This window comes from Eleutherodactylus coqui, chromosome 6, assembly GCF_035609145.1.
Source record: "Eleutherodactylus coqui strain aEleCoq1 chromosome 6, aEleCoq1.hap1, whole genome shotgun sequence".
Lineage (NCBI taxonomy): Eukaryota > Metazoa > Chordata > Amphibia > Anura > Eleutherodactylidae > Eleutherodactylus > Eleutherodactylus coqui.
Window position 1 is genome coordinate 43551177 of NC_089842.1, and position 23178 is coordinate 43574354.

The following is a 23178-nucleotide window of genomic DNA, read 5'->3' on the forward strand; positions in this document are numbered from 1 at the left end:
GCATGTCCTATCTTTGCAGGCACACGCCTGTAAAGCACGGACATATGAACACACCATAGGGAATGCATTGTAGCAAATAGGAGCGTGTTTTTGTGCATGCGTATGCATGCACAAAAACACGCTTGTGTGAAGCCACCCTAAGTGAATCATATTAATATTAAATTAAGTTAAGCATTACATTTAAAAATTTTACATATACAACTTTTATATACATTTTATTTACCTTTACAATATCGTTTTTCAGGTCCATATATTCTGATGAAGACGTATTCTCAAGTTGTTGAGTATATGTTCTGTTCAATGAGACACGAACATTAATACTCTTAACAGCATTGATTTTACCTGAATAGGAGAAAATGTTAAAAGTCAGAGAGGAACATTTTTACAAATCCATATAGACTAATTGCACTGACAATAAATACTATTCAAACTTTCCATAAACTACAATGTAAGCTTTGTTTTGGAATCAACTCTCATTTGCTGCTATAAATGCCTCTAATATTCATTTTACTGTTTTGTAGAACTCCTCTATTGGGATTTGCTAAAGTTCAGTCAAAGCTTTGTGAGGTTAGAAATATGGTTTAGATTAATGTACTTTTCTTAGACCAAAAAAATGAAGTAAAAGGAGTTTTCCAGAAGTATGCTTTATGGCGGTCTGAGCTGCAGTACAATGCAAAGCCACACATGCAGATTAATTATTCTGTCTGGACAAACAATGACATAACATTGTTAGGATAGGATAGATAGCTGCATAGTTAGTACAACTGACAAAAGAAATAAATCCAGCAATCTGAACCAAGGAATTGAAAAAGACAAGGCTGAAGGTAAAAGAAAAACCCCGTCACATCCAGGGCTTTGTACAGGCCAGAAACCATTCAAAATTACATCCATTCTATATTATCACAATACATTAAAATCTATGAATGTATAAATCTGGTCTCACCTATGTCTACGTAATTGACTCCATTTTCACAATTTTCCCCAAACCTGTCTTTTGGACATTGCTGGGTAGAAGTCTGTTTTGATGGTGGTATCACTTCTGTAACAGTTGGTTTAGTAGATACTTCAGTGGAGAGAACAACATTTGAGGTAGCTGTCACATCTGAAAAACTAGATGTCTCAGAGCCTTCTACTGCTAACGAACTCAGTAAATCAAAAACTGTTGTAGATTCTTTGAAAGTAGTTGTTGGTAAATTTTCTATTACATTTGATGTTAGTATAGTTTGATATGCACTAGAAGAAAAGTGAGATGTATCAAATACATTTGAAGTGTCAACTAGTGTTGAAGATGCAAATACGTGTCCGACTTTAGTTGATGAAGATGTTGAAGGTTCAGAAGCAGTTGAGACTTCTACAGCTGTTGAAGGCTTAGTTGTTGTAGCAGGGTGTGAGGTCTCCTGTAGGTGGGCTGAAGTGGAAAATGTTTCTCTGTTAGCTTCCGAGGATGAAGTTGTTGGTATAGTTTGTGTTACAGTTGATTCCAATGTTGTTGATTGTGCACTAAATGGGGAGTGGGATGTATGGAAAGAAGTTGATGTTTGTGGTAATGCGGAGGATCCAGGTGATTGTGTAGAATGTGAAACTTGTATTGTGGAGGTCTCTGTGCCCTCAGTAGATTGTGATATTCTTGGTTCCGATGAAGATGGTGAAGATCCAGAAGTAGTTGCAACTTCTACAGTTGTTGAGGTCTCAGTCACTGTACTAGGTTGTGAAGACTCTTTCTTTGAGGTCTCTTCTGTGTGGATTGAAGTGGAAAATGTTTCTTTGCCAGTTTCTATGGATGTAGTTGTTGGTAAAGTTTGTGTTACAGTTGATTCCACTGTTGTTGATTGTGCACTAGATGGGGAGTGGGATGTATGGAAAGAAGTTGAAGTTTCTGGTAATGCGGAGGATCCAGGAGATTGTGTAGAATGTGAATCTTGTACAGAGGAGATCTCTGTGCCCTCAGTAGATTGTGATATTCTTGGTTCCGATGGAGATGGTGAAGATCCAGAAGTAGTTGAAACTTCTACAGTTGTTGAGGTCTCAGTCACTGTACTAGGTTGTGAAGACTCTTTCTTTGAGGTCTCTTCTGCTTGGGTTGAAGTGGAAAATGTTTCTTTGCCAGTTTCTATGGATGTAGTTGTTGGTAAAGTTTGTGTTACAGTTGATTCCACTGTTGTTGAATGTGCACTAGACGGGGAGAGGGATGTAAGGAAAGAAGTTGAAGTTTCTGGTAATGCAGAGGATCCAGGAGATTGTGTAGAATATGAATCTTGTACAGAGGAGATCTCTGTGCCCATCGTAGATTGTGCTGTTCTCGATTTTGATGGAGATACTGAAGATCCAGAAGTAGTTGAAACTTCTACAGTTGTTGAGGTCTCAGTCATTGTACTAGGTTGTGAAGACTCTTTCTTTGAGGTCTCTTCTGTGTGGATTGAAGTGGAAAATGTTTCTTTGCCAGTTTCTATGGATGTAGTTGTTGGTAAAGTTTGTGTTACAGTTGATTCCACTGTTGTTGATTGTGCACTAGATGGGGAGTGGGATGTATGGAAAGAAGTTGATGTTTGTGGTAATGCGGACGATCCAAGTGATTGTGTAGAATGTGAAAATTGTATTGTGGAGGTCTCTGTGCCCTCAGTAGATTGTGATATTCTTGGTTCCGATGAAGATGGTGAAGATCCAGAAGTAGTTGAAACTTCTACAGTTGTTGAGGTCTCAGTCACTGTACTAGGTTGTGAAGACACTTTCTTTGAGGTCTCTTCTGTGTGGGTTGGAGTGGAAAATGTTTCTTTGCCGGTTTCTATGGATGTAGTTGTTGGTAAAGTTTGTGTTACAGTTGATTCCACTGTTGTTGAATGTGCACTAGACGGGGAGAGGGATGTATGGAAAGAAGTTGAAGTGTCTGGTAATGCGGAAGATCCAGGAGATTGTGTAGAATGTGAATCTTGTACTGAGGAGATCTCTGTGCCCGCCGTAGATTGTGCTGTTCTCGATTTTGATGGAGATACTGAAGATCCAGAAGCAGTCAAAGCTTCTACAGTTGTTGAGGTCTCAGTTACTGTTGTAGGTTGTGAAAACTCTTTCTTTGAGGTATCCTGTGTGTGGGCTAAAGTGGAAATTGTTTCTGTGCTAGCTTCTGTGGATGAAGTTGTTGGTATAGTTTGTGTTACAGTTGTTTCCAATGTTGTTGATTGTGCACTAGATGGGGAGCGGGATGTATGGAAAAAAGTTGATGTTTGTGGTAATGCGGAGGATCCAGGTGATTGTGTAGAATCTGAAACTTGTATTGTGGAGGTTCCTGTGCCCTCAGTAGATTGTGCTACTTTTGGTTCCGATGAAGATGGTGAAGATCCAGAAGTAGTTGCAACTTCTACAGTTGTTGAGGTCTCAGTCACTGTACTAGGTTGTGAAGACTCTTTCTTTGAGGTCTCTTCTGTGTGGGTTGGAGTGGAAAATGTTTCTTTGCCAGTTTCTATGGATGTAGTTGTTGGTAAAGTTTGTGTTACAGTTGATTCCACTGTTGTTGAATGTGCACTAGATGGGGAATGGGATGCATGGAAAGAAGTTGAACTTTCTGGTAATGCGGAGGATCCAGGAGATTGTGTAGAATGTGAATCTTGTACAGAGGAGATCTCTGTGCCCTCAGTAGATTGTGATATTCTTGGTTCCGATGGAGATGGTGAAGATCCAGAAGTAGTTGAAACTTCTACAGTTGTTGAGGTCTCAGTCACTGTACTAGGTTGTGAAGACACTTTCTTTGAGGTCTCTTCTGTGTGGATTGAAGTGGAAAATGTTTCTTTGCCAGTTTCTATGGATGTAGTTGTTGGTAAAGTTTGTGTTACAGTTGATTCCACTGTTGTTGAATGTGCACTAGACGGGGAGAGGGATGTATGGAAAGAAGTTGAAGTTTCTGGTAATGCGGAGGATCCAGGAGATTGTGTAGAATATGAATCTTGTACAGAGGAGATCCCTGTGCCCTCAGTAGATTGTGCTGTTCTCGATTTTGATGGAGATACTGAAGATCCAGAAGTAGTTGAAACTTCTACAGTTGTTGAGGTCTCAGTCACTGTACTAGGTTGTGAATACTCTTTCTTTGAGGTCTCTTCTGTGTGGGTTGGAGTGGAAAATGTTTCTTTGCCAGTTTCTATGGATGTAGTTGTTGGTAAAGTTTGTGTTACAGTTGATTCCACTGTTGTTGATTGTGCACTAGATGGGGAGTGGGATGTATGGAAAGAAGTTGATGTTTGTGGTAATGCGGAGGATCCAAGTGATTGTGTAGAATGTGAAAATTGTATTGTGGAGGTCTCTGTTCCCTCAGTAGATTGTGATATTCTTGGTTCCGATGAAGATGGTGAAGATCCAGAAGTAGTTGAAACTTCTACAGTTGTTGAGGTCTCAGTCACTGTACTAGGTTGTGAAGACACTTTCTTTGAGGTCTCTTCTGTGTGGGTTGGAGTGGAAAATGTTTCTTTGCCGGTTTCTATGGATGCAGTTGTTGGTAAAGTTTGTGTTGCAGTTGATTCCACTGTTGTTGAATGTGCACTAGACGGGGAGAGGGATGTATGGAAAGAAGTTGAAGTTTCTGGTAATGTGGAGGATCCAGGAGATTGTGTAGAATGTGAATCTTGTACTGAGGAGATCTCTGTGCCCGCCGTAGATTGTGCTGTTCTTGGTTTTGATGGAGATACTGAAGATCCAGAAGCAGTCAAAGCTTCTACAGTTGTTGAGGTCTCAGTCACTGTACTAGGTTGTGAAGACTCTTTCATTGAGGTCTCTTCTGTGTGGGTTGGAGTGGAAAATGTTTCTTTGCCGGTTTCTATGGATGCAGTTGTTGGTAAAGTTTGTGTTGCAGTTGATTCCACTGTTGTTGAATGTGCACTAGACGGGGAGAGGGATGTATGGAAAGAAGTTGAAGTTTCTGGAAATGCGGAGGATCCAGGAGATTGTGTAGAATGTGAATCTTGTACAGAGGAGATCTCTGTGCCCGCCGTAGATTGTGCTGTTTTTGGTTTTGATGAAGATACTGAAGATCCAGAAGCAGTCAAAGCTTCTACAGTTGTTGAGGTCTCAGTCACTGTTGTAGGTTGTGAAAACTCTTTCTTTGAGGTCTCCTGTGTGTGGGCTAAAGTGGAAATTGTTTCTGTGCTAGCTTCTGTGGATGAAGTTGTTGGTATAGTTTGTGGTACAGTTGATTCCAATATTGTTGATTGTGCAGTAGATGGGGAGCGGGATGTATGGAAAGAAGTTGAAGTTTCTGGTAATGCGGAGGATCCAGGAGATTGTGTAGAATGTGAATCTTGTACAGAGGAGATCTCTGTGCCCTCAGTAGATTGTGATATTCTTGGTTCCGATGGAGATGGTGAAGATCCAGAAGTAGTTGAAACTTCTGCAGTTGTTGAGCTCTCAGTCACTGTACTAGGTTGTGAAGATTCTTTCTTTGAGGTCTCTTCTGCTTGGGTTGAAGTGGAAAATGTTTCTTTGCCAGTTTCTATGGATGTAGTTGTTGGTAAAGTTTGTGTTACAGTTGATTCCACTGTTGTTGATTGTGCACTAGATGGGGAGTGGGATGTACGGAAAGAAGTTGATGCTTGTGGTAATGCGGAGGATCTAGGTGACTGTGTAGAATGGGAAACTTGTATTGTGGAGGTCTCTGTGCCCTCAGTAGATTGTGCAATTTTTGGTTCCGATGAAGATGGTGAAGTTTCAGAAGTACTTAAAACTTCTACAGTTGTTGAGGTCTCAGTCACTGTACTAGGCTGTGAAGACTCTTTCTTTGAAGTCTCTTCTGCGTGGGTTGAAGTGGAAAATGTTTCTTTGCCAGTTTCTATGGATGTAGTTGTTGGTAAAGTTTGTGTTACAGTTGATTCCACTGTTGTTGAATGTGCACTAGATGGGGAGCGGGATGTATGGAAAAAAGTTGATGTTTGTGCTAAAGCGGAGGATCCAGGTGATTGTGTAGAATCTGAAACTTGTATTGTGGAGGTTCCTGTGCCCACCGTAGATTGTGCTATTTTTGGTTCCAATGAAGACGGTGAAGATCCAGAAGTAGTTGAAACTTCTACAGTTGTTGAGGTCTCAGTCACTGTACTAGGTTGTGAAGATTCTTTCTTTGAGGTCTCTTCTGCTTGGGTTGAAGTGGAAAAGGTTTCTTTGCCAGATTCTATCGATGTAGTTGTTGGTAAAGTTTGTGTTACAGTTGATTCCACTGTTGTTGAATGTGCACTAGACGGGGAGAGGGATGTATGGAAAGAAGTTGAAGTGTCTGGTAATGCGGAGGATCCAGGTGATTGTGTAGAATATGAATCTTGTACTGAGGAGATCTCTGTGCCCGCCGTAGATTGTGCTGTTCTCGATTTTGATGGAGATACTGAAGATCCAGAAGCAGTCAAAGCTTCTACAGTTGTTGAGGTCTCAGTCACTGTTGTAGGTTGTGAAAACTCTTTCTTTGAGGTATCCTGTGTGTGGGCTAAAGTGGAAATTGTTTCTGTGCTAGCTTCTGTGGATGAAGTTGTTGGTGTAGTTTGTGTTACAGTTGATTCCAATGTTGTTGATTGTGCACTAGATGGGGAGCGGGATGTATGGAAAAAAGTTGATGTTTGTGGTAATGCGGAGGATCCAGGTGATTGTGTAGAATCTGAAACTTGTATTGTGGAGGTTCCTGTGCCCTCAGTAGATTGTGCTACTTTTGGTTCCGATGAAGACGGTGAAGATCCAGAAGTAGTTGCAACTTCTACAGTTGTTGAGGTCTCATTCACTGTTCTAGGTTGTGAAGACTCTTTCTTTGAGGTCTCTTCTGTGTGGATTGAAGTGGAAAATGTTTCTTTGCCAGTTTCTATGGATGTAGTTGTTGGTAAAGTTTGTGTTACAGTTGATTCCACTGTTGTTGATTGTGCACTAGATGGGGAGTGGGATGTACGGAAAGAAGGTGATGTTTGTGGTAATGCGGAGGATCCAGGTGACTGTGTAGAATGTGAAACTTGTATTGTGGAGGTCTCTGTGCCCTCAGTAGATTGTGCTATTTTTGGTTCCGATGAAGATGGTGAAGTTTCAGAAGTACTTAAAACTTCTATGGTTGTTGAGGTCTCAGTCACTGTACTAGGTTGTGAAGACTCTTTCTTTGAAGTCTCTCCTGCGTTGGTTGAAGTGGAAAATGTTTCTTTGCCAGTTTCTGTGGATGTAGTTGTTGGTAAAGTTTGTGTTACAGTTGATTCCACTGTTGTTGATTGTGCACTAGATGGGGAGTGGGATGTATGGAAAGAAGTTGATGTTTGTGGTAATGCGGAGGATCCAGGTGATTGTGTAGAATGGGAAACTTGTATTGTGGAGGTCTCTGTGCCCTCAGTAGATTGTGATATTCTTGGTTCTGATGAAGATGGTGAAGATCCAGAAGTAGTTGAAACTTCTACAGTTGTTGAGCTCTCAGTCACTGTACTAGGTTGTGAAAAAACTTTCTTTGAGGTCTCTTCTGTGTGGGTTGGAGTGGAAAATGTTTCTTTGCCAGTTTCTATGGATGTAGTTGTTGGTAAAGTTTGTGTTACAGTTGATTCCACTGTTGTTGAATGTGCACTAGATGGGGAGTGGGATGTATGGAAAGAAGTTGAAGTTTCTGGTAATGCGGAGGATCCAGGAGATTGTGTAGAATGTGAATCTTGTACAGAGGAGATCTCTGTGCCCTCAGTAGATTGTGATATTCTTGGTTCCGATGGAGATGGTGAAGATCCAGAAGTAGTTGAAACTTCTGCAGTTGTTGAGCTCTCAGTCACTGTACTAGGTTGTGAAGATTCTTTCTTTGAGGTCTCTTCTGCTTGGGTTGAAGTGGAAAATGTTTCTTTGCCAGTTTCTATGGATGTAGTTGTTGGTAAAGTTTGTGTTACAGTTGATTCCACTGTTGTTGATTGTGCACTAGATGGGGAGTGGGATGTACGAAAAGAAATTGATCTTTGTGGTAATGCGGAGGATCTAGGTGACTGTGTAGAATGTGAAACTTGTATTGTGGAGGTCTCTGTGCCCTCAGTAGATTGTGCAATTTTTGGTTCCGATGAAGATGGTGAAGTTTCAGAAGTACTTAAAACTTCTACAGTTGTTGAGGTCTCAGTCACTGTACTAGGCTGTGAAGACTCTTTCTTTGAAGTCTCTTCTGCGTGGGTTGAAGTGGAAAATGTTTCTTTGCCAGTTTCTATGGATGTAGTTGTTGGTAAAGTTTGTGTTACAGTTGATTCCACTGTTGTTGAATGTGCACTAGATGGAGAGCGGGATGTATGGAAAAAAGTTGATGTTTGTGGTAAAGCGGAGGATCCAGGTGATTGTGTAGAATCTGAAACTTGTATTGTGGAGGTTCCTGTGCCCACCGTAGATTGTGCTATTTTTGGTTCCGATGAAGACGGTGAAGATCCAGAAGTAGTTGAAACTTCTACAGTTGTTGAGGTCTCAGTCACTGTACTAGGTTGTGAAGACTCTTTCTTTGAGGTCTCTTCTGTGTGGGTTGGAGTGGAAAATGTTTCTTTGCCAGTTTCTATGGATGTAGTTGTTGGTAAAGTTTGTGTTACAGTTGATTCCACTGTTGTTGAATGTGCACTAGATGGGGAGTGGGATGTATGGAAAGAAGTTGAAGTTTCTGGTAATGCGGAGGATCCTGGAGATTGTGTAGAATGTGAATCTTGTACAGAGGAGATCTCTGTGCCCTCAGTAGATTGTGATATTCTTGGTTCCGATGAAGATGGTGAAGATCCAGAAGTAGTTGCAATTTCTACAGTTGTTGAGGTCTCAGTCATTGTACTAGGTTGTGAAGATTCTTTTTTTGAGGTCTCTTCTGTGTGGATTGAAGTGGAAAATGTTTCTTTGCCAGTTTCTATGGATGTAGTTGTTGGTAAAGTTTGTGTTACAGACGATTCCACTGTTGTTGATTGTGCACTAGATGGGGAGTGGGATGTATGGAAAGAAGTTGATGTTTGTGGTAATGCGGAGGATCCAAGTGATTGTGTAGAATGTGAAAATTGTATTGTGGAGGTCTCTGTTCCCTCAGTAGATTGTGATATTCTTGGTTCCGATGAAGATGGTGAAGATCCAGAAGTAGTTGAAACTTCTACAGTTGTTGAGGTCTCAGTCACTGTACTAGGTTGTGAAGACACTTTCTTTGAGGTCTCTTCTGTGGCGGTTGGAGTGAAAAATGTTTCTTTGCCGGTTTCTATGGATGCAGTTGTTGGTAAAGTTTGTGTTGCAGTTGATTCCACTGTTGTTGAATGTGCACTAGACGGGGAGAGGGATGTATGGAAAGAAGTTGAAGTTTCTGGTAATGTGGAGGATCCAGGAGATTGTGTAGAATGTGAATCTTGTACAGAGGAGATCTCTGTGCCCACCGTAGATTGTGCTGTTTTTGGTTTTGATGAAGATACTGAAGATCCAGAAGCAGTCAAAGCTTCTACAGTTGTTGAGGTCTCAGTCATTGTTGTAGGTTGTGAAAACTCTTTCTTTGAGGTCTCCTGTGTGTGGGCTAAAGTGGAAATTGTTTCTGTGCTAGCTTCTGTGGATGAAGTTGTTGGTATAGTTTGTGGTACAGTTGATTCCAATGTTGTTGATTGTGCACTAGATGGGGAGCGGGATGTATGGAAAAAAGTTGATGTTTGTGGTAATGCGGAGGATCCAGGTGATTGTGTAGAATCTGAAACTTGTATTGTGGAGGTTCCTGTGCCCTCAGTAGATTGTGCTACTTTTGGTTCCGATGAAGACGGTGAAGATCCAGAAGTAGTTGCAACTTCTACAGTTGTTGAGGTCTCATTCACTGTACTAGGTTGTGAAGACTCTTTCTTTGAGGTCTCTTCTGTGTGGATTGAAGTGGAAAATGTTTCTTTGCCAGTTTCTATGGATGTAGTTGTTGGTAAAGTTTGTGTTACAGTTGATTCCACTGTTGTTGATTGTGCACTAGATGGGGAGTGGGATGTACGGAAAGAAGGTGATGTTTGTGGTAATGCGGAGGATCCAGGTGACTGTGTAGAATGTGAAACTTGTATTGTGGAGGTCTCTGTGCCCTCAGTAGATTGTGCTATTTTTGGTTCCGATGAAGATGGTGAAGTTTCAGAAGTACTTAAAACTTCTATGGTTGTTGAGGTCTCAGTCACTGTACTAGGTTGTGAAGACTCTTTCTTTGAAGTCTCTCCTGCGTTGGTTGAAGTGGAAAATGTTTCTTTGCCAGTTTCTGTGGATGTAGTTGTTGGTAAAGTTTGTGTTACAGTTGATTCCACTGTTGTTGATTGTGCACTAGATGGGGAGTGGGATGTATGGAAAGAAGTTGATGTTTGTGGTAATGCGGAGGATCCAGGTGATTGTGTAGAATGGGAAACTTGTATTGTGGAGGTCTCTGTGCCCTCAGTAGATTGTGATATTCTTGGTTCTGATGAAGATGGTGAAGATCCAGAAGTAGTTGAAATTTCTACAGTTGTTGAGGTCTCAGTCACTGTACTAGGTTGTGAAGACACTTTCTTTGAGGTCTCTTCTGTGTGGGTTGGAGTGGAAAATGTTTCTTTGCCAGTTTCTATGGATGTAGTTGTTGGTAAAGTTTGTGTTACAGTTGATTCCACTGTTGTTGAATGTGCACTAGATGGGGAGTGGGATGTATGGAAAGAAGTTGAAGTTTCTGGTAATGCGGAGGATCCAGGAGATTGTGTAGAATGTGAATCTTGTACAGAGGAGATCTCTGTGCCCTCAGTAGATTGTGATATTCTTGGTTCCGATGGAGATGGTGAAGATCCAGAAGTAGTTGAAACTTCTGCAGTTGTTGAGCTCTCAGTCACTGTACTAGGTTGTGAAGATTCTTTCTTTGAGGTCTCTTCTGCTTGGGTTGAAGTGGAAAATGTTTCTTTGCCAGTTTCTATGGATGTAGTTGTTGGTAAAGTTTGTGTTACAGTTGATTCCACTGTTGTTGATTGTGCACTAGATGGGGAGTGGGATGTACGAAAAGAAATTGATCTTTGTGGTAATGCGGAGGATCTAGGTGACTGTGTAGAATGTGAAACTTGTATTGTGGAGGTCTCTGTGCCCTCAGTAGATTGTGCAATTTTTGGTTCCGATGAAGATGGTGAAGTTTCAGAAGTACTTAAAACTTCTACAGTTGTTGAGGTCTCAGTCACTGTACTAGGCTGTGAAGACTCTTTCTTTGAAGTCTCTTCTGCGTGGGTTGAAGTGGAAAATGTTTCTTTGCCAGTTTCTATGGATGTAGTTGTTGGTAAAGTTTGTGTTACAGTTGATTCCACTGTTGTTGAATGTGCACTAGATGGAGAGCGGGATGTATGGAAAAAAGTTGATGTTTGTGGTAAAGCGGAGGATCCAGGTGATTGTGTAGAATCTGAAACTTGTATTGTGGAGGTTCCTGTGCCCACCGTAGATTGTGCTATTTTTGGTTCCGATGAAGACGGTGAAGATCCAGAAGTAGTTGAAACTTCTACAGTTGTTGAGGTCTCAGTCACTGTACTAGGTTGTGAAGACTCTTTCTTTGAGGTCTCTTCTGTGTGGGTTGGAGTGGAAAATGTTTCTTTGCCAGTTTCTATGGATGTAGTTGTTGGTAAAGTTTGTGTTACAGTTGATTCCACTGTTGTTGAATGTGCACTAGATGGGGAGTGGGATGTATGGAAAGAAGTTGAAGTTTCTGGTAATGCGGAGGATCCTGGAGATTGTGTAGAATGTGAATCTTGTACAGAGGAGATCTCTGTGCCCTCAGTAGATTGTGATATTCTTGGTTCCGATGAAGATGGTGAAGATCCAGAAGTAGTTGCAATTTCTACAGTTGTTGAGGTCTCAGTCATTGTACTAGGTTGTGAAGATTCTTTTTTTGAGGTCTCTTCTGTGTGGATTGAAGTGGAAAATGTTTCTTTGCCAGTTTCTATGGATGTAGTTGTTGGTAAAGTTTGTGTTACAGACGATTCCACTGTTGTTGATTGTGCACTAGATGGGGAGTGGGATGTATGGAAAGAAGTTGATGTTTGTGGTAATGCGGAGGATCCAAGTGATTGTGTAGAATGTGAAAATTGTATTGTGGAGGTCTCTGTGCCCTCAGTAGATTGTGATATTCTTGGTTCCGATGAAGATGGTGAAGATCCAGAAGTAGTTGAAACTTCTACAGTTGTTGAGGTCTCAGTCACTGTACTAGGTTGTGAAGACACTTTCTTTGAGGTCTCTTCTGTGGCGGTTGGAGTGGAAAATGTTTCTTTGCCGGTTTCTATGGATGCAGTTGTTGGTAAAGTTTGTGTTGCAGTTGATTCCACTGTTGTTGAATGTGCACTAGACGGGGAGAGGGATGCATGGAAAGAAGTTGAAGTTTCTGGTAATGTGGAGGATCCAGGAGATTGTGTAGAATGTGAATCTTGTACAGAGGAGATCTCTGTGCCCACCGTAGATTGTGCTGTTTTTGGTTTTGATGAAGATACTGAAGATCCAGAAGCAGTCAAAGCTTCTACAGTTGTTGAGGTCTCAGTCATTGTTGTAGGTTGTGAAAACTCTTTCTTTGAGGTCTCCTGTATGTGGGCTAAAGTGGAAATTGTTTCTGTGCTAGCTTCTGTGGATGAAGTTGTTGGTATAGTTTGTGGTACAGTTGATTCCAATGTTGTTGATTGTGCACTAGATGGGGAGCGGGATGTATGGAAAAAAGTTGATGTTTGTGGTAAAGCGGAGGATCCAGGTGATTGTGTAGAATCTGAAACTTGTATTGTGGAGGTTCCTGTGCCCACCGTAGATTGTGCTATTTTTGGTTCCGATGAAGACGGTGAAGATCCAGAAGTAGTTGAAACTTCTACAGTTGTTGAGGTCTCAGTCACTGTACTAGGTTGTGAAGACTCTTTCTTTGAGGTCTCTTCTGTGTGGGTTGGAGTGGAAAATGTTTCTTTGCCAGTTTCTATGGATGTAGTTGTTGGTAAAGTTTGTGTTACAGTTGATTCCACTGTTGTTGAATGTGCACTAGATGGGGAGTGGGATGTATGGAAAGAAGTTGAAGTTTCTGGTAATGCGGAGGATCCTGGAGATTGTGTAGAATGTGAATCTTGTACAGAGGAGATCTCTGTGCCCTCAGTAGATTGTGATATTCTTGGTTCCGATGAAGATGGTGAAGATCCAGAAGTAGTTGTAATTTCTACAGTTGTTGAGGTCTCAGTCATTGTACTAGGTTGTGAAGATTCTTTTTTTGAGGTCTCTTCTGTGTGGATTGAAGTGGAAAATGTTTCTTTGCCAGTTTCTATGGATGTAGTTGTTGGTAAAGTTTGTGTTACAGACGATTCCACTGTTGTTGATTGTGCACTAGATGGGGAGTGGGATGTATGGAAAGAAGTTGATGTTTGTGGTAATGCGGAGGATCCAAGTGATTGTGTAGAATGTGAAAATTGTATTGTGGAGGTCTCTGTGCCCTCAGTAGATTGTGATATTCTTGGTTCCGATGAAGATGGTGAAGATCCAGAAGTAGTTGAAACTTCTACAGTTGTTGAGGTCTCAGTCACTGTACTAGGTTGTGAAGACACTTTCTTTGAGGTCTCTTCTGTGGCGGTTGGAGTGGAAAATGTTTCTTTGCCGGTTTCTATGGATGCAGTTGTTGGTAAAGTTTGTGTTGCAGTTGATTCCACTGTTGTTGAATGTGCACTAGACGGGGAGAGGGATGTATGGAAAGAAGTTGAAGTTTCTGGTAATGTGGAGGATCCAGGAGATTGTGTAGAATGTGAATCTTGTACAGAGGAGATCTCTGTGCCCACCGTAGATTGTGCTGTTTTTGGTTTTGATGAAGATACTGAAGATCCAGAAGCAGTCAAAGCTTCTACAGTTGTTGAGGTCTCAGTCATTGTTGTAGGTTGTGAAAACTCTTTCTTTGAGGTCTCCTGTGTGTGGGCTAAAGTGGAAATTGTTTCTGTGCTAGCTTCTGTGGATGAAGTTGTTGGTATAGTTTGTGGTACAGTTGATTCCAATGTTGTTGATTGTGCACTAGATGGGGAGCGGGATGTATGGAAAAAAGTTGATGTTTGTGGTAAAGCGGAGGATCCAGGTGATTGTGTAGAATCTGAAACTTGTATTGTGGAGGTTCCTGTGCCCACCGTAGATTGTGCTATTTTTGGTTCCGATGAAGACGGTGAAGATCCAGAAGTAGTTGCAACTTCTACAGTTGTTGAGGTCTCAGTCACTGTACTAGGTTGTGAAGATTCTTTCTTTGAGGTCTCTTCTGCTTGGGTTGAAGTGGAAAAGGTTTCTTTGCCAGTTTCTATGGATGTAGTTGTTGGTAAAGTTTGTGTTACAGTTGATTCCACTGTTGTTGATTGTGCAGTAGATGGGGAGTGGGATGTATGGAAAGAAGTTGATGTTTGTGGTAATGCGGAGGATCCAGGTGATTGTGTAGAATGTGAAACTTGTATTGTGGAGGTCTCTGTGCCCTCAGTAGATTGTGATATTCTTGGTTCCGATGTAGATGGTGAAGATCCAGAAGTAGTTGAAACTTCTACAGTTGTTGAGGTCTCAGTCGCTGTTGTAGGTTGTGAAAACTCTTTCTTTGAGGTCTCCTGTGTGTGGGCTAAAGTGGAAATTGTTTCTGTGCTAGCTTCTGTGGATGAAGTTGTTGGTATAGTTTGTGGTACAGTTGATTCCACTGTTGTTGATTGTGCACTAGATGGGGAGTGGGATGTATGGAAAGAAGTTGATGTTTGTGGTAATGCGGAGGATCCAAGTGATTGTGTAGAATGTGAAAATTGTATTGTGGAGGTCTCTGTGCCCTCAGTAGATTGTGATATTCTTGGTTCCGATGAAGATGGTGAAGATCCAGAAGTAGTTGAAACTTCTACAGTTGTTGAGGTCTCAGTCACTGTACTAGGTTGTGAAGACACTTTCTTTGAGGTCTCTTCTGTGTGGGTTGGAGTGGAAAATGTTTCTTTGCCGGTTTCTATGGATGCAGTTGTTGGTAAAGTTTGTGTTGCAGTTGATTCCACTGTTGTTGAATGTGCACTAGACGGGGAGAGGGATGTATGGAAAGAAGTTGAAGTTTCTGGTAATGTGGAGGATCCAGGAGATTGTGTAGAATGTGAATCTTGTACTGAGGAGATCTCTGTGCCCGCCGTAGATTGTGCTGTTCTTGGTTTTGATGGAGATACTGAAGATCCAGAAGCAGTCAAAGCTTCTACAGTTGTTGAGGTCTCAGTCACTGTACTAGGTTGTGAAGACTCTTTCATTGAGGTCTCTTCTGTGTGGGTTGGAGTGGAAAATGTTTCTTTGCCGGTTTCTATGGATGCAGTTGTTGGTAAAGTTTGTGTTGCAGTTGATTCCACTGTTGTTGAATGTGCACTAGACGGGGAGAGGGATGTATGGAAAGAAGTTGAAGTTTCTGGTAATGCGGAGGATCCAGGAGATTGTGTAGAATGTGAATCTTGTACAGAGGAGATCTCTGTGCCCGCCGTAGATTGTGCTGTTTTTGGTTTTGATGAAGATACTGAAGATCCAGAAGCAGTCAAAGCTTCTACAGTTGTTGAGGTCTCAGTCACTGTTGTAGGTTGTGAAAACTCTTTCTTTGAGGTCTCCTGTGTGTGGGCTAAAGTGGAAATTGTTTCTGTGCTAGCTTCTGTGGATGAAGTTGTTGGTATAGTTTGTGGTACAGTTGATTCCAATGTTGTTGATTGTGCACTAGATGGGGAGCGGGATGTATGGAAAAAAGGTGATGTTTGTGGTAAAGCGGAGGATCCAGGTGATTGTGTAGAATCTGAAACTTGTATTGTGGAGGTTCCTGTGCCCACCGTAGATTGTGCTATTTTTGGTTCCGATGAAGACGGTGAAGATCCAGAAGTAGTTGCAACTTCTACAGTTGTTGAGGTCTCAGTCACTGTACTAGGTTGTGAAGATTCTTTCTTTGAGGTCTCTTCTGCTTGGGTTGAAGTGGAAAAGGTTTCTTTGCCAGTTTCTATGGATGTAGTTGTTGGTAAAGTTTGTGTTACAGTTGATTCCACTGTTGTTGATTGTGCAGTAGATGGGGAGTGGGATGTATGGAAAGAAGTTGATGTTTGTGGTAATGCGGAGGATCCAGGTGATTGTGTAGAATGTGAAACTTGTATTGTGGAGGTCTCTGTGCCCTCAGTAGATTGTGATATTCTTGGTTCCGATGAAGATGGTGAAGATCCAGAAGTAGTTGAAACTTCTACAGTTGTTGAGGTCTCAGTCACTGTACTAGGTTGTGAAGACACTTTCTTTGAGGTCTCTTCTGTGTGGGTTGGAGTGGAAAATGTTTCTTTGCCAGTTTCTATGGATGTAGTTGTTGGTAAAGTTTGTGTTACAGTTGATTCCACTGTTGTTGAATGTGCACTAGATGGGGAGTGGGATGTATGGAAAGAAGTTGAAGTTTCTGGTAATGAGGAGGATCCAGGAGATTGTGTAGAATGTGAATCTTGTACAGAGGAGATCTCTGTGCCCTCAGTAGATTGTGATATTCTTGGTTCCGATGAAGATGGTGAAGATCCAGAAGTAGTTGAAACTTCTGCAGTTGTTGAGCTCTCAGTCACTGTACTAGGTTGTGAAGATTCTTTCTTTGAGGTCTCTTCTGCTTGGGTTGAAGTGGAAAATGTTTCTTTGCCAGTTTCTATGGATGTAGTTGTTGGTAAAGATTGTGTTACAGTTGATTCCACTGTTGTTGATTGTGCAGTAGATGGGGAGTGGGATGTATGGAAAGAAGTTGATGTTTGTGGTAATGCGGAGGATCCAGGTGATTGTGTAGAATGTGAAACTTGTATTATGGAGGTCTCTGTGCCCTCAGTAGATTGTGATATTCTTGGTTCCGATGAAGATGGTGAAGATCCAGAAGTAGTTGAAACTTCTACAGTTGTTGAGGTCTCAGTCACTGTACTAGGTTGTGAAGACTCTTTCTTTGAAGTCTCTTCTGCGTTAGTTGAAGTGGAAAATGTTTCTTTGCCAGTTTCTATGGATGTAGTTGTTGGTAAAGTTTGTGTTACAGTTGATTCCACTGTTGTTGAATGTGCACTAGATGGGGAGCGGGATGTATGGAAAAAAGTTGAAGTTTCTGGTAATGCGGAGGATCCAGGAGATTGTGTAGAATGTGAATCTTGTACAGAGGAGATCTCTGTGCCCGCCGTAGATTGTGCTGTATTTGGTTTTGATGAAGATACTGAAGATCCAGAAGCAGTCAAAGCTTCTACAGTTGTTGAGGTCTCAGTCACTGTTGTAGGTTGTGAAAACTCTTTCTTTGAGGTCTCCTGTGTGTGGGCTAAAGTGGAAATTGTTTCTGTGCTAGCTTCTGTGGATGAAGTTGTTGGTATAGTTTGTGTTACAGTTGATTCAAATGTTGTTGATTGTGCACTAGATGGGGAGCGGGATGTATGGAAAAAAGTTGATGTTTGTGGTAAAGCGGAGGATCCAGGTGATTGTGTAGAATCTGAAACTTGTATTGTGGAGGTTCCTGTGCCCACCGTAGATTGTGCTATTTTTGGTTCCGATGAAGACGGTGAAGATCCAGAAGTAGTTGCAACTTCTACAGTTGTTGAGGTCTCAGTCACTGTACTAGGTTGTGAAGATTCTTTCTTTGAGGTCTCTTCTGCTTGGGTTGAAGTGGAAAATGTTTCTTTGCCAGTTTCTATGGATGTAGTTGTTGGTAAAGTTTGTGTTACAGTTGATTCCACTGTTGTTGATTGTGCACTAGATGGGGAGTGGGATGTACGGAAAGAAGGTGATGTTTGTGGTAATGCGGAGGATCCAGGTGACTGTGTAGAATGTGAAACTTGTATTGTGGAGGTCTCTGTGCCCTCAGTAGATTGTGCTATTTTTGGTTCCGATGAAGATGGGGAAGTTTCAGAAGTACTTAAAACTTCTATAGTTGTTGAGGTCTCAGTTACTGTACTAGGTTGTGAAGACTCTTTCTTTGAAGTCTCTTCTGCGTTGGTTGAAGTGGAAAATGTTTCTTTGCCAGTTTCTGTGGATGTAGTTGTTGGTAAAGTTTGTGTTACAGTTGATTCCACTGTTGTTGATTGTGCACTAGATGGGGAGTGGGATGTATGGAAAGAAGTTGATATTTGTGGTAATGCGGAGGATCCAGGAGATTGTGTAGAATGTGAATCTTGTACAGAGGAGATCTCTGTGCCCTCAGTAGATTGTGATATTCTTGGTTCCGATGGAGATGGTGAAGATCCAGAAGTAGTTGAAACTTCTGCAGTTGTTGAGCTCTCAGTCACTGTACTAGGTTGTGAAGATTCTTTCTTTGAGGTCTCTTCTGCTTGGGTTGAAGTGGAAAATGTTTCTTTGCCAGTTTCTATGGATGTAGTTGTTGGTAAAGTTTGTGTTACAGTTGATTCCACTGTTGTTGATTGTGCACTAGATGGGGAGTGGGATGTATGGAAAGAAGTTGATGTTTGTGGTAATGCGGAGGATCTAGGTGACTGTGTAGAATGTGAAACTTGTATTGTGGAGGTCTGTGTGCCCTCAGTAGATTGTGCAATTTTTGGTTCCGATGAAGATGGTGAAGTTTCAGAAGTACTTAAAACTTCTACAGTTGTTGAGGTCTCAGTCACTGTACTAGGTTGTGAAGACTCTTTCTTTGAAGTCTCTTCTGCGTGGGTTGAAGTGGAAAATGTTTCTTTGCCAGTTTCTATGGATGTAGTTGTTGGTAAAGTTTGTGTTACAGTTGATTCCACTGTTGTTGAATGTGCACTAGATGGGGAGCGGGATGTATGGAAAGAAGTTGAAGTTTCTGGTAATGCGGAGGATCCAGGAGATTGTGTAGAATGTGAATCTTGTACAGAGGAGATCTCTGTGCCCGCCGTAGATTGTGCTGTTTTTGGTTTTGATGAAGATACTGAAGATCCAGACGCAGTCAAAGCTTCTACAGTTGTTGAGGTCTCAGTCACTGTTGTAGGTTGTGAAAACTCTTTCTTTGAGGTCTCCTGTGTGTGGGCTAAAGTGGAAATTGTTTCTGTGCTAGCTTCTGTGGATGAAGTTGTTGGTATAGTTTGTGTTACAGTTGATTCCAATGTTGTTGATTGTGCACTAGATGGGGAGCGGGATGTATGGAAAAAAGTTGATGTTTGTGGTAAAGCGGAGGATCCAGGTGATTGTGTAGAATCTGAAACTTGTATTGTGGAGGTCTCTGTGCCCTCAGTAGATTGTGATATTCTTGGTTCCGATGAAGATGGTGAAGATCCAGAAGTAGTTGAAACTTCTACAGTTGTTGAGCTCTCAGTCACTGTACTAGGTTGTGAAGATTCTTTCTTTGAGGTCTCTTCTGCTTGGGTTGAAGTGGAAAATGTTTCTTTGCCAGTTTCTATGGATGTAGTTGTTGGTAAAGTTTGTGTTACAATTGATTCCACTGTTGTTGATTGTGCACTAGATGGGGAGTGGGATGTACGGAAAGAAGTTGATGTTTGTGGTAATGCGGAAGATCCAGGTGACTGTGTAGAATGTGAAACTTGTATTGTGGAGGTCTCTGTGCCCTCAGTAGATTGTGCTATTTTTGGTTCCGATGAAGATGGGGAAGTTTCAGAAGTACTTAAAACTTCTATAGTTGTTGAGGTCTCAGTCACTGTACTAGGTTGTGAAGACTCTTTCTTTGAAGTCTCTTCTGCGTTGGTTGAAGTGGAAAATGTTTCTTTGCCAGTTTCTATGGATGTAGTTGTTGGTAAAGTTTGTGTTACAGTTGATTCCACTGTTGTTGATTGTGCACTAGATGGGGAGTGGGATGTACGGAAAGAAGTTGATGTTAGTTGTAATGCGGAGGATCTAGGTGACTGTGTAGAATGTGAAACTTGTATTGTGGAGGTCTCTGTGCCCTCAGTAGATTGTGCAATTTTTGGTTCCGATGAAGATGGTGAAGTTTCAGAAGTACTTAAAACTTCTACAGTTGTTGAGGTCTCAGTCACTGTACTAGGTTGTGAAGACTCTTTCTTTGAAGTCTCTTCTGCGTGGGTTGAAGTGGAAAATGTTTCTTTGCCAGTTTCTATGGATGTAGTTGTTGGTAAAGTTTGTGTTACAGTTGATTCCACTGTTGTTGAATGTGCACTAGATGGGGAGCGGGATGTATGGAAAGAAGTTGAAGTTTCTGGTAATGCGGAGGATCCAGGAGATTGTGTAGAATGTGAATCTTGTACAGAGGAGATCCCTGTGCCCGCCGTAGATTGTGCTGTTTTTGGTTTTGATGAAGATACTGAAGATCCAGACGCAGTCAAAGCTTCTACAGTTGTTGAGGTCTCAGTCACTGTTGTAGGTTGTGAAAACTCTTTCTTTGAGGTCTCCTGTGTGTGGGCTAAAGTGGAAATTGTTTCTGTGCTAGCTTCTGTGGATGAAGTTGTTGGTATAGTTTGTGTTACAGTTGATTCCAATGTTGTTGATTGTGCACTAGATGGGGAGCGGGATGTATGGAAAAAAGTTGATGTTTGTGGTAAAGCGGAGGATCCAGGTGATTGTGTAGAATCTGAAACTTGTATTGTGGAGGTTCCTGTGCCCACCGTAGATTGTGCTATTTTTGGTTCCGATGAAGACGGTGAAGATCCAGAAGTAGTTGCAACTTCTACAGTTGTTGAGGTCTCAGTCACTGTACTAGGTTGTGAAGATTCTTTCTTTGAGGTCTCTTCTGCTTGGGTTGAAGTGGAAAAGGTTTCTTTGCCAGTTTCTATGGATGTAGTTGTTGGTAAAGTTTGTGTTACAGTTGATTCCACTGTTGTTGATTGTACACTAAATGGGGAGTGGGATGTATGGAAAGAAGTTGATGTTTGTGGTAATGCGGAGGATCCAGGTGACTGTGTAGAATGTGAAACTTGTATTGTGGAGGTCTCTGTGCCCTCAGTAGATTGTGATATTCTTGGTTCCGATGAAGATGGTGAAGATCCAGAAGTAGTTGCAACTTCTACAGTTGTTGAGGTCTCAGTCACTTTACTAGGTTGTGAAGATTCTTTCTTTGAGGTCTCTTCTGCTTGGGTTGAAGTGGAAAAGGTTTCTTTGCCAGTTTCTATGGATGTAGTTGTTGGTAAAGTTTGTGTTACAGTTGATTCCACTGTTGTTGAATGTGCACTAGATGGGGAGTGGGATGTATGGAAAGAAGTTGAAGTTTCTGGTAATGTGGAGGATCCAGGAGATTGTGTAGAATGTGAATCTTGTACAGAGGAGATCTCTGTGCCCTCAGTAGATTGTGATATTCTTGGTTCCGATGAAGATGGTGAAGATCCAGAAGTAGTTGAAACTTCTGCAGTTGTTGAGCTCTCAGTCACTGTACTAGGTTGTGAAGATTCTTTCTTTGAGGTCTCTTCTGCTTGGGTTGAAGTGGAAAATGTTTCTTTGCCAGTTTCTATGGATGTAGTTGTTGGTAAAGTTTGTGTTACAGTTGATTCCACTGTTGTTGATTGTGCACTAGATGGGGAGTGGGATGTACGGAAAGAAGTTGATGTTTGTGGTAATGCGGAGGATCTAGGTGACTGTGTAGAATGTGAAACTTGTATTGTGGAGGTCTCTGTGCCCTCAGTAGATTGTGCAATTTTTGGTTCCGATGAAGATGGTGAAGTTTCGGAAGTACTTAAAACTTCTACAGTTGTTGAGGTCTCAGCCACTGTACTAGGTTGTGAAGACGCTCTCTTTGAAGTCTCTTCTGCGTGGGTTGAAGTGGAAAATGTTTCTTTGCCAGTTTCTATGGATGTAGTTGTTGGTAAAGTTTGTGTTACAGTTGATTCCACTGTTGTTGAATGTGCACTAGATGGGGAGCGGGATGTATGGAAAGAAGTTGAAGTTTCTGGTAATGCGGAGGATCCAGGAGATTGTGTAGAATGTGAATCTTGTACAGAGGAGATCTCTGTGCCCGCCGTAGATTGTGCTGTTTTTGGTTTTGATGAAGATACTGAAGATCCAGACGCAGTCAAAGCTTCTACAGTTGTTGAGGTCTCAGTCACTGTTGTAGGTTGTGAAAACTCTTTCTTTGAGGTCTCCTGTGTGTGGGCTAAAGTGGAAATTGTTTCTGTGCTAGCTTCTGTGGATGAAGTTGTTGGTATAGTTTGTGTTACAGTTGATTCCAATGTTGTTGATTGTGCACTAGATGGGGAGCGGGATGTATGGAAAAAAGTTGATGTTTGTGGTAAAGCGGAGGATCCAGGTGATTGTGTAGAATCTGAAACTTGTATTGTGGAGGTCTCTGTGCCCTCAGTAGATTGTGATATTCTTGGTTCCGATGAAGATGGTGAAGATCCAGAAGTAGTTGAAACTTCTGCAGTTGTTGAGCTCTCAGTCACTGTACTAGGTTGTAAAGATTCTTTCTTTGAGGTCTCTTCTGCTTGGGTTGAAGTGGAAAATGTTTCTTTGCCAGTTTCTATGGATGTAGTTGTTGGTAAAGTTTGTGTTACAGTTGATTCCACTGTTGTTGATTGTGCACTAGATGGGGAGTGGGATGTACGGAAAGAAGTTGATGTTTGTGGTAATGCGGAAGATCCAGGTGACTGTGTAGAATGTGAAACTTGTATTGTGGAGGTCTCTGTGCCCTCAGTAGATTGTGCTATTTTTGGTTCCGATGAAGATGGGGAAGTTTCAGAAGTACTTAAAACTTCTATAGTTGTTGAGGTCTCAGTCACTGTACTAGGTTGTGAAGACTCTTTCTTTGAAGTCTCTTCTGCGTTGGTTGAAGTGGAAAATGTTTCTTTGCCAGTTTCTGTGGATGTAGTTGTTGGTAAAGTTTGTGTTACAGTTGATTCCACTGTTGTTGATTGTGCACTAGATGGGGAGTGGGATGTATGGAAAGAAGTTGATATTTGTGGTAATGCGGAGGATCCAGGAGATTGTGTAGAATGTGAATCTTGTACAGAGGAGATCTCTGTGCCCTCAGTAGATTGTGATATTCTTGGTTCCGATGGAGATGGTGAAGATCCAGAAGTAGTTGAAACTTCTGCAGTTGTTGAGCTCTCAGTCACTGTACTAGGTTGTGAAGATTCTTTCTTTGAGGTCTCTTCTGCTTGGGTTGAAGTGGAAAATGTTTCTTTGCCAGTTTCTATGGATGTAGTTGTTGGTAAAGTTTGTGTTACAGTTGATTCCACTGTTGTTGATTGTGCACTAGATGGGGAGTGGGATGTACGGAAAGAAGTTGATGTTTGTGGTAATGCGGAAGATCCAGGTGACTGTGTAGAATGTGAAACTTGTATTGTGGAGGTCTCTATGCCCTCAGTAGATTGTGCTATTTTTGGTTCCGATGAAGATGGGGAAGTTTCAGAAGTACTTAAAACTTCT

At 41.6% G+C, this 23178-nt stretch overlaps 1 protein-coding gene across 1 annotated transcript; it reads right to left on the reverse strand.

Moving 5' to 3' along the window:
• Positions 1-14805: 14805 nt before the first annotated feature.
• On the reverse strand, positions 14806-22682 carry LOC136633531 (serine-rich adhesin for platelets-like; the record flags this gene model as incomplete). The annotated part of the gene is made up of 2 exons (XM_066609292.1): positions 14806-14940; positions 15030-22682. Coding segments are annotated over 2 exons (7788 nt in total), but the record flags the coding sequence as incomplete, so codon positions are not given.
• Between the last annotated feature and the right edge of the window lie 496 nt (positions 22683-23178).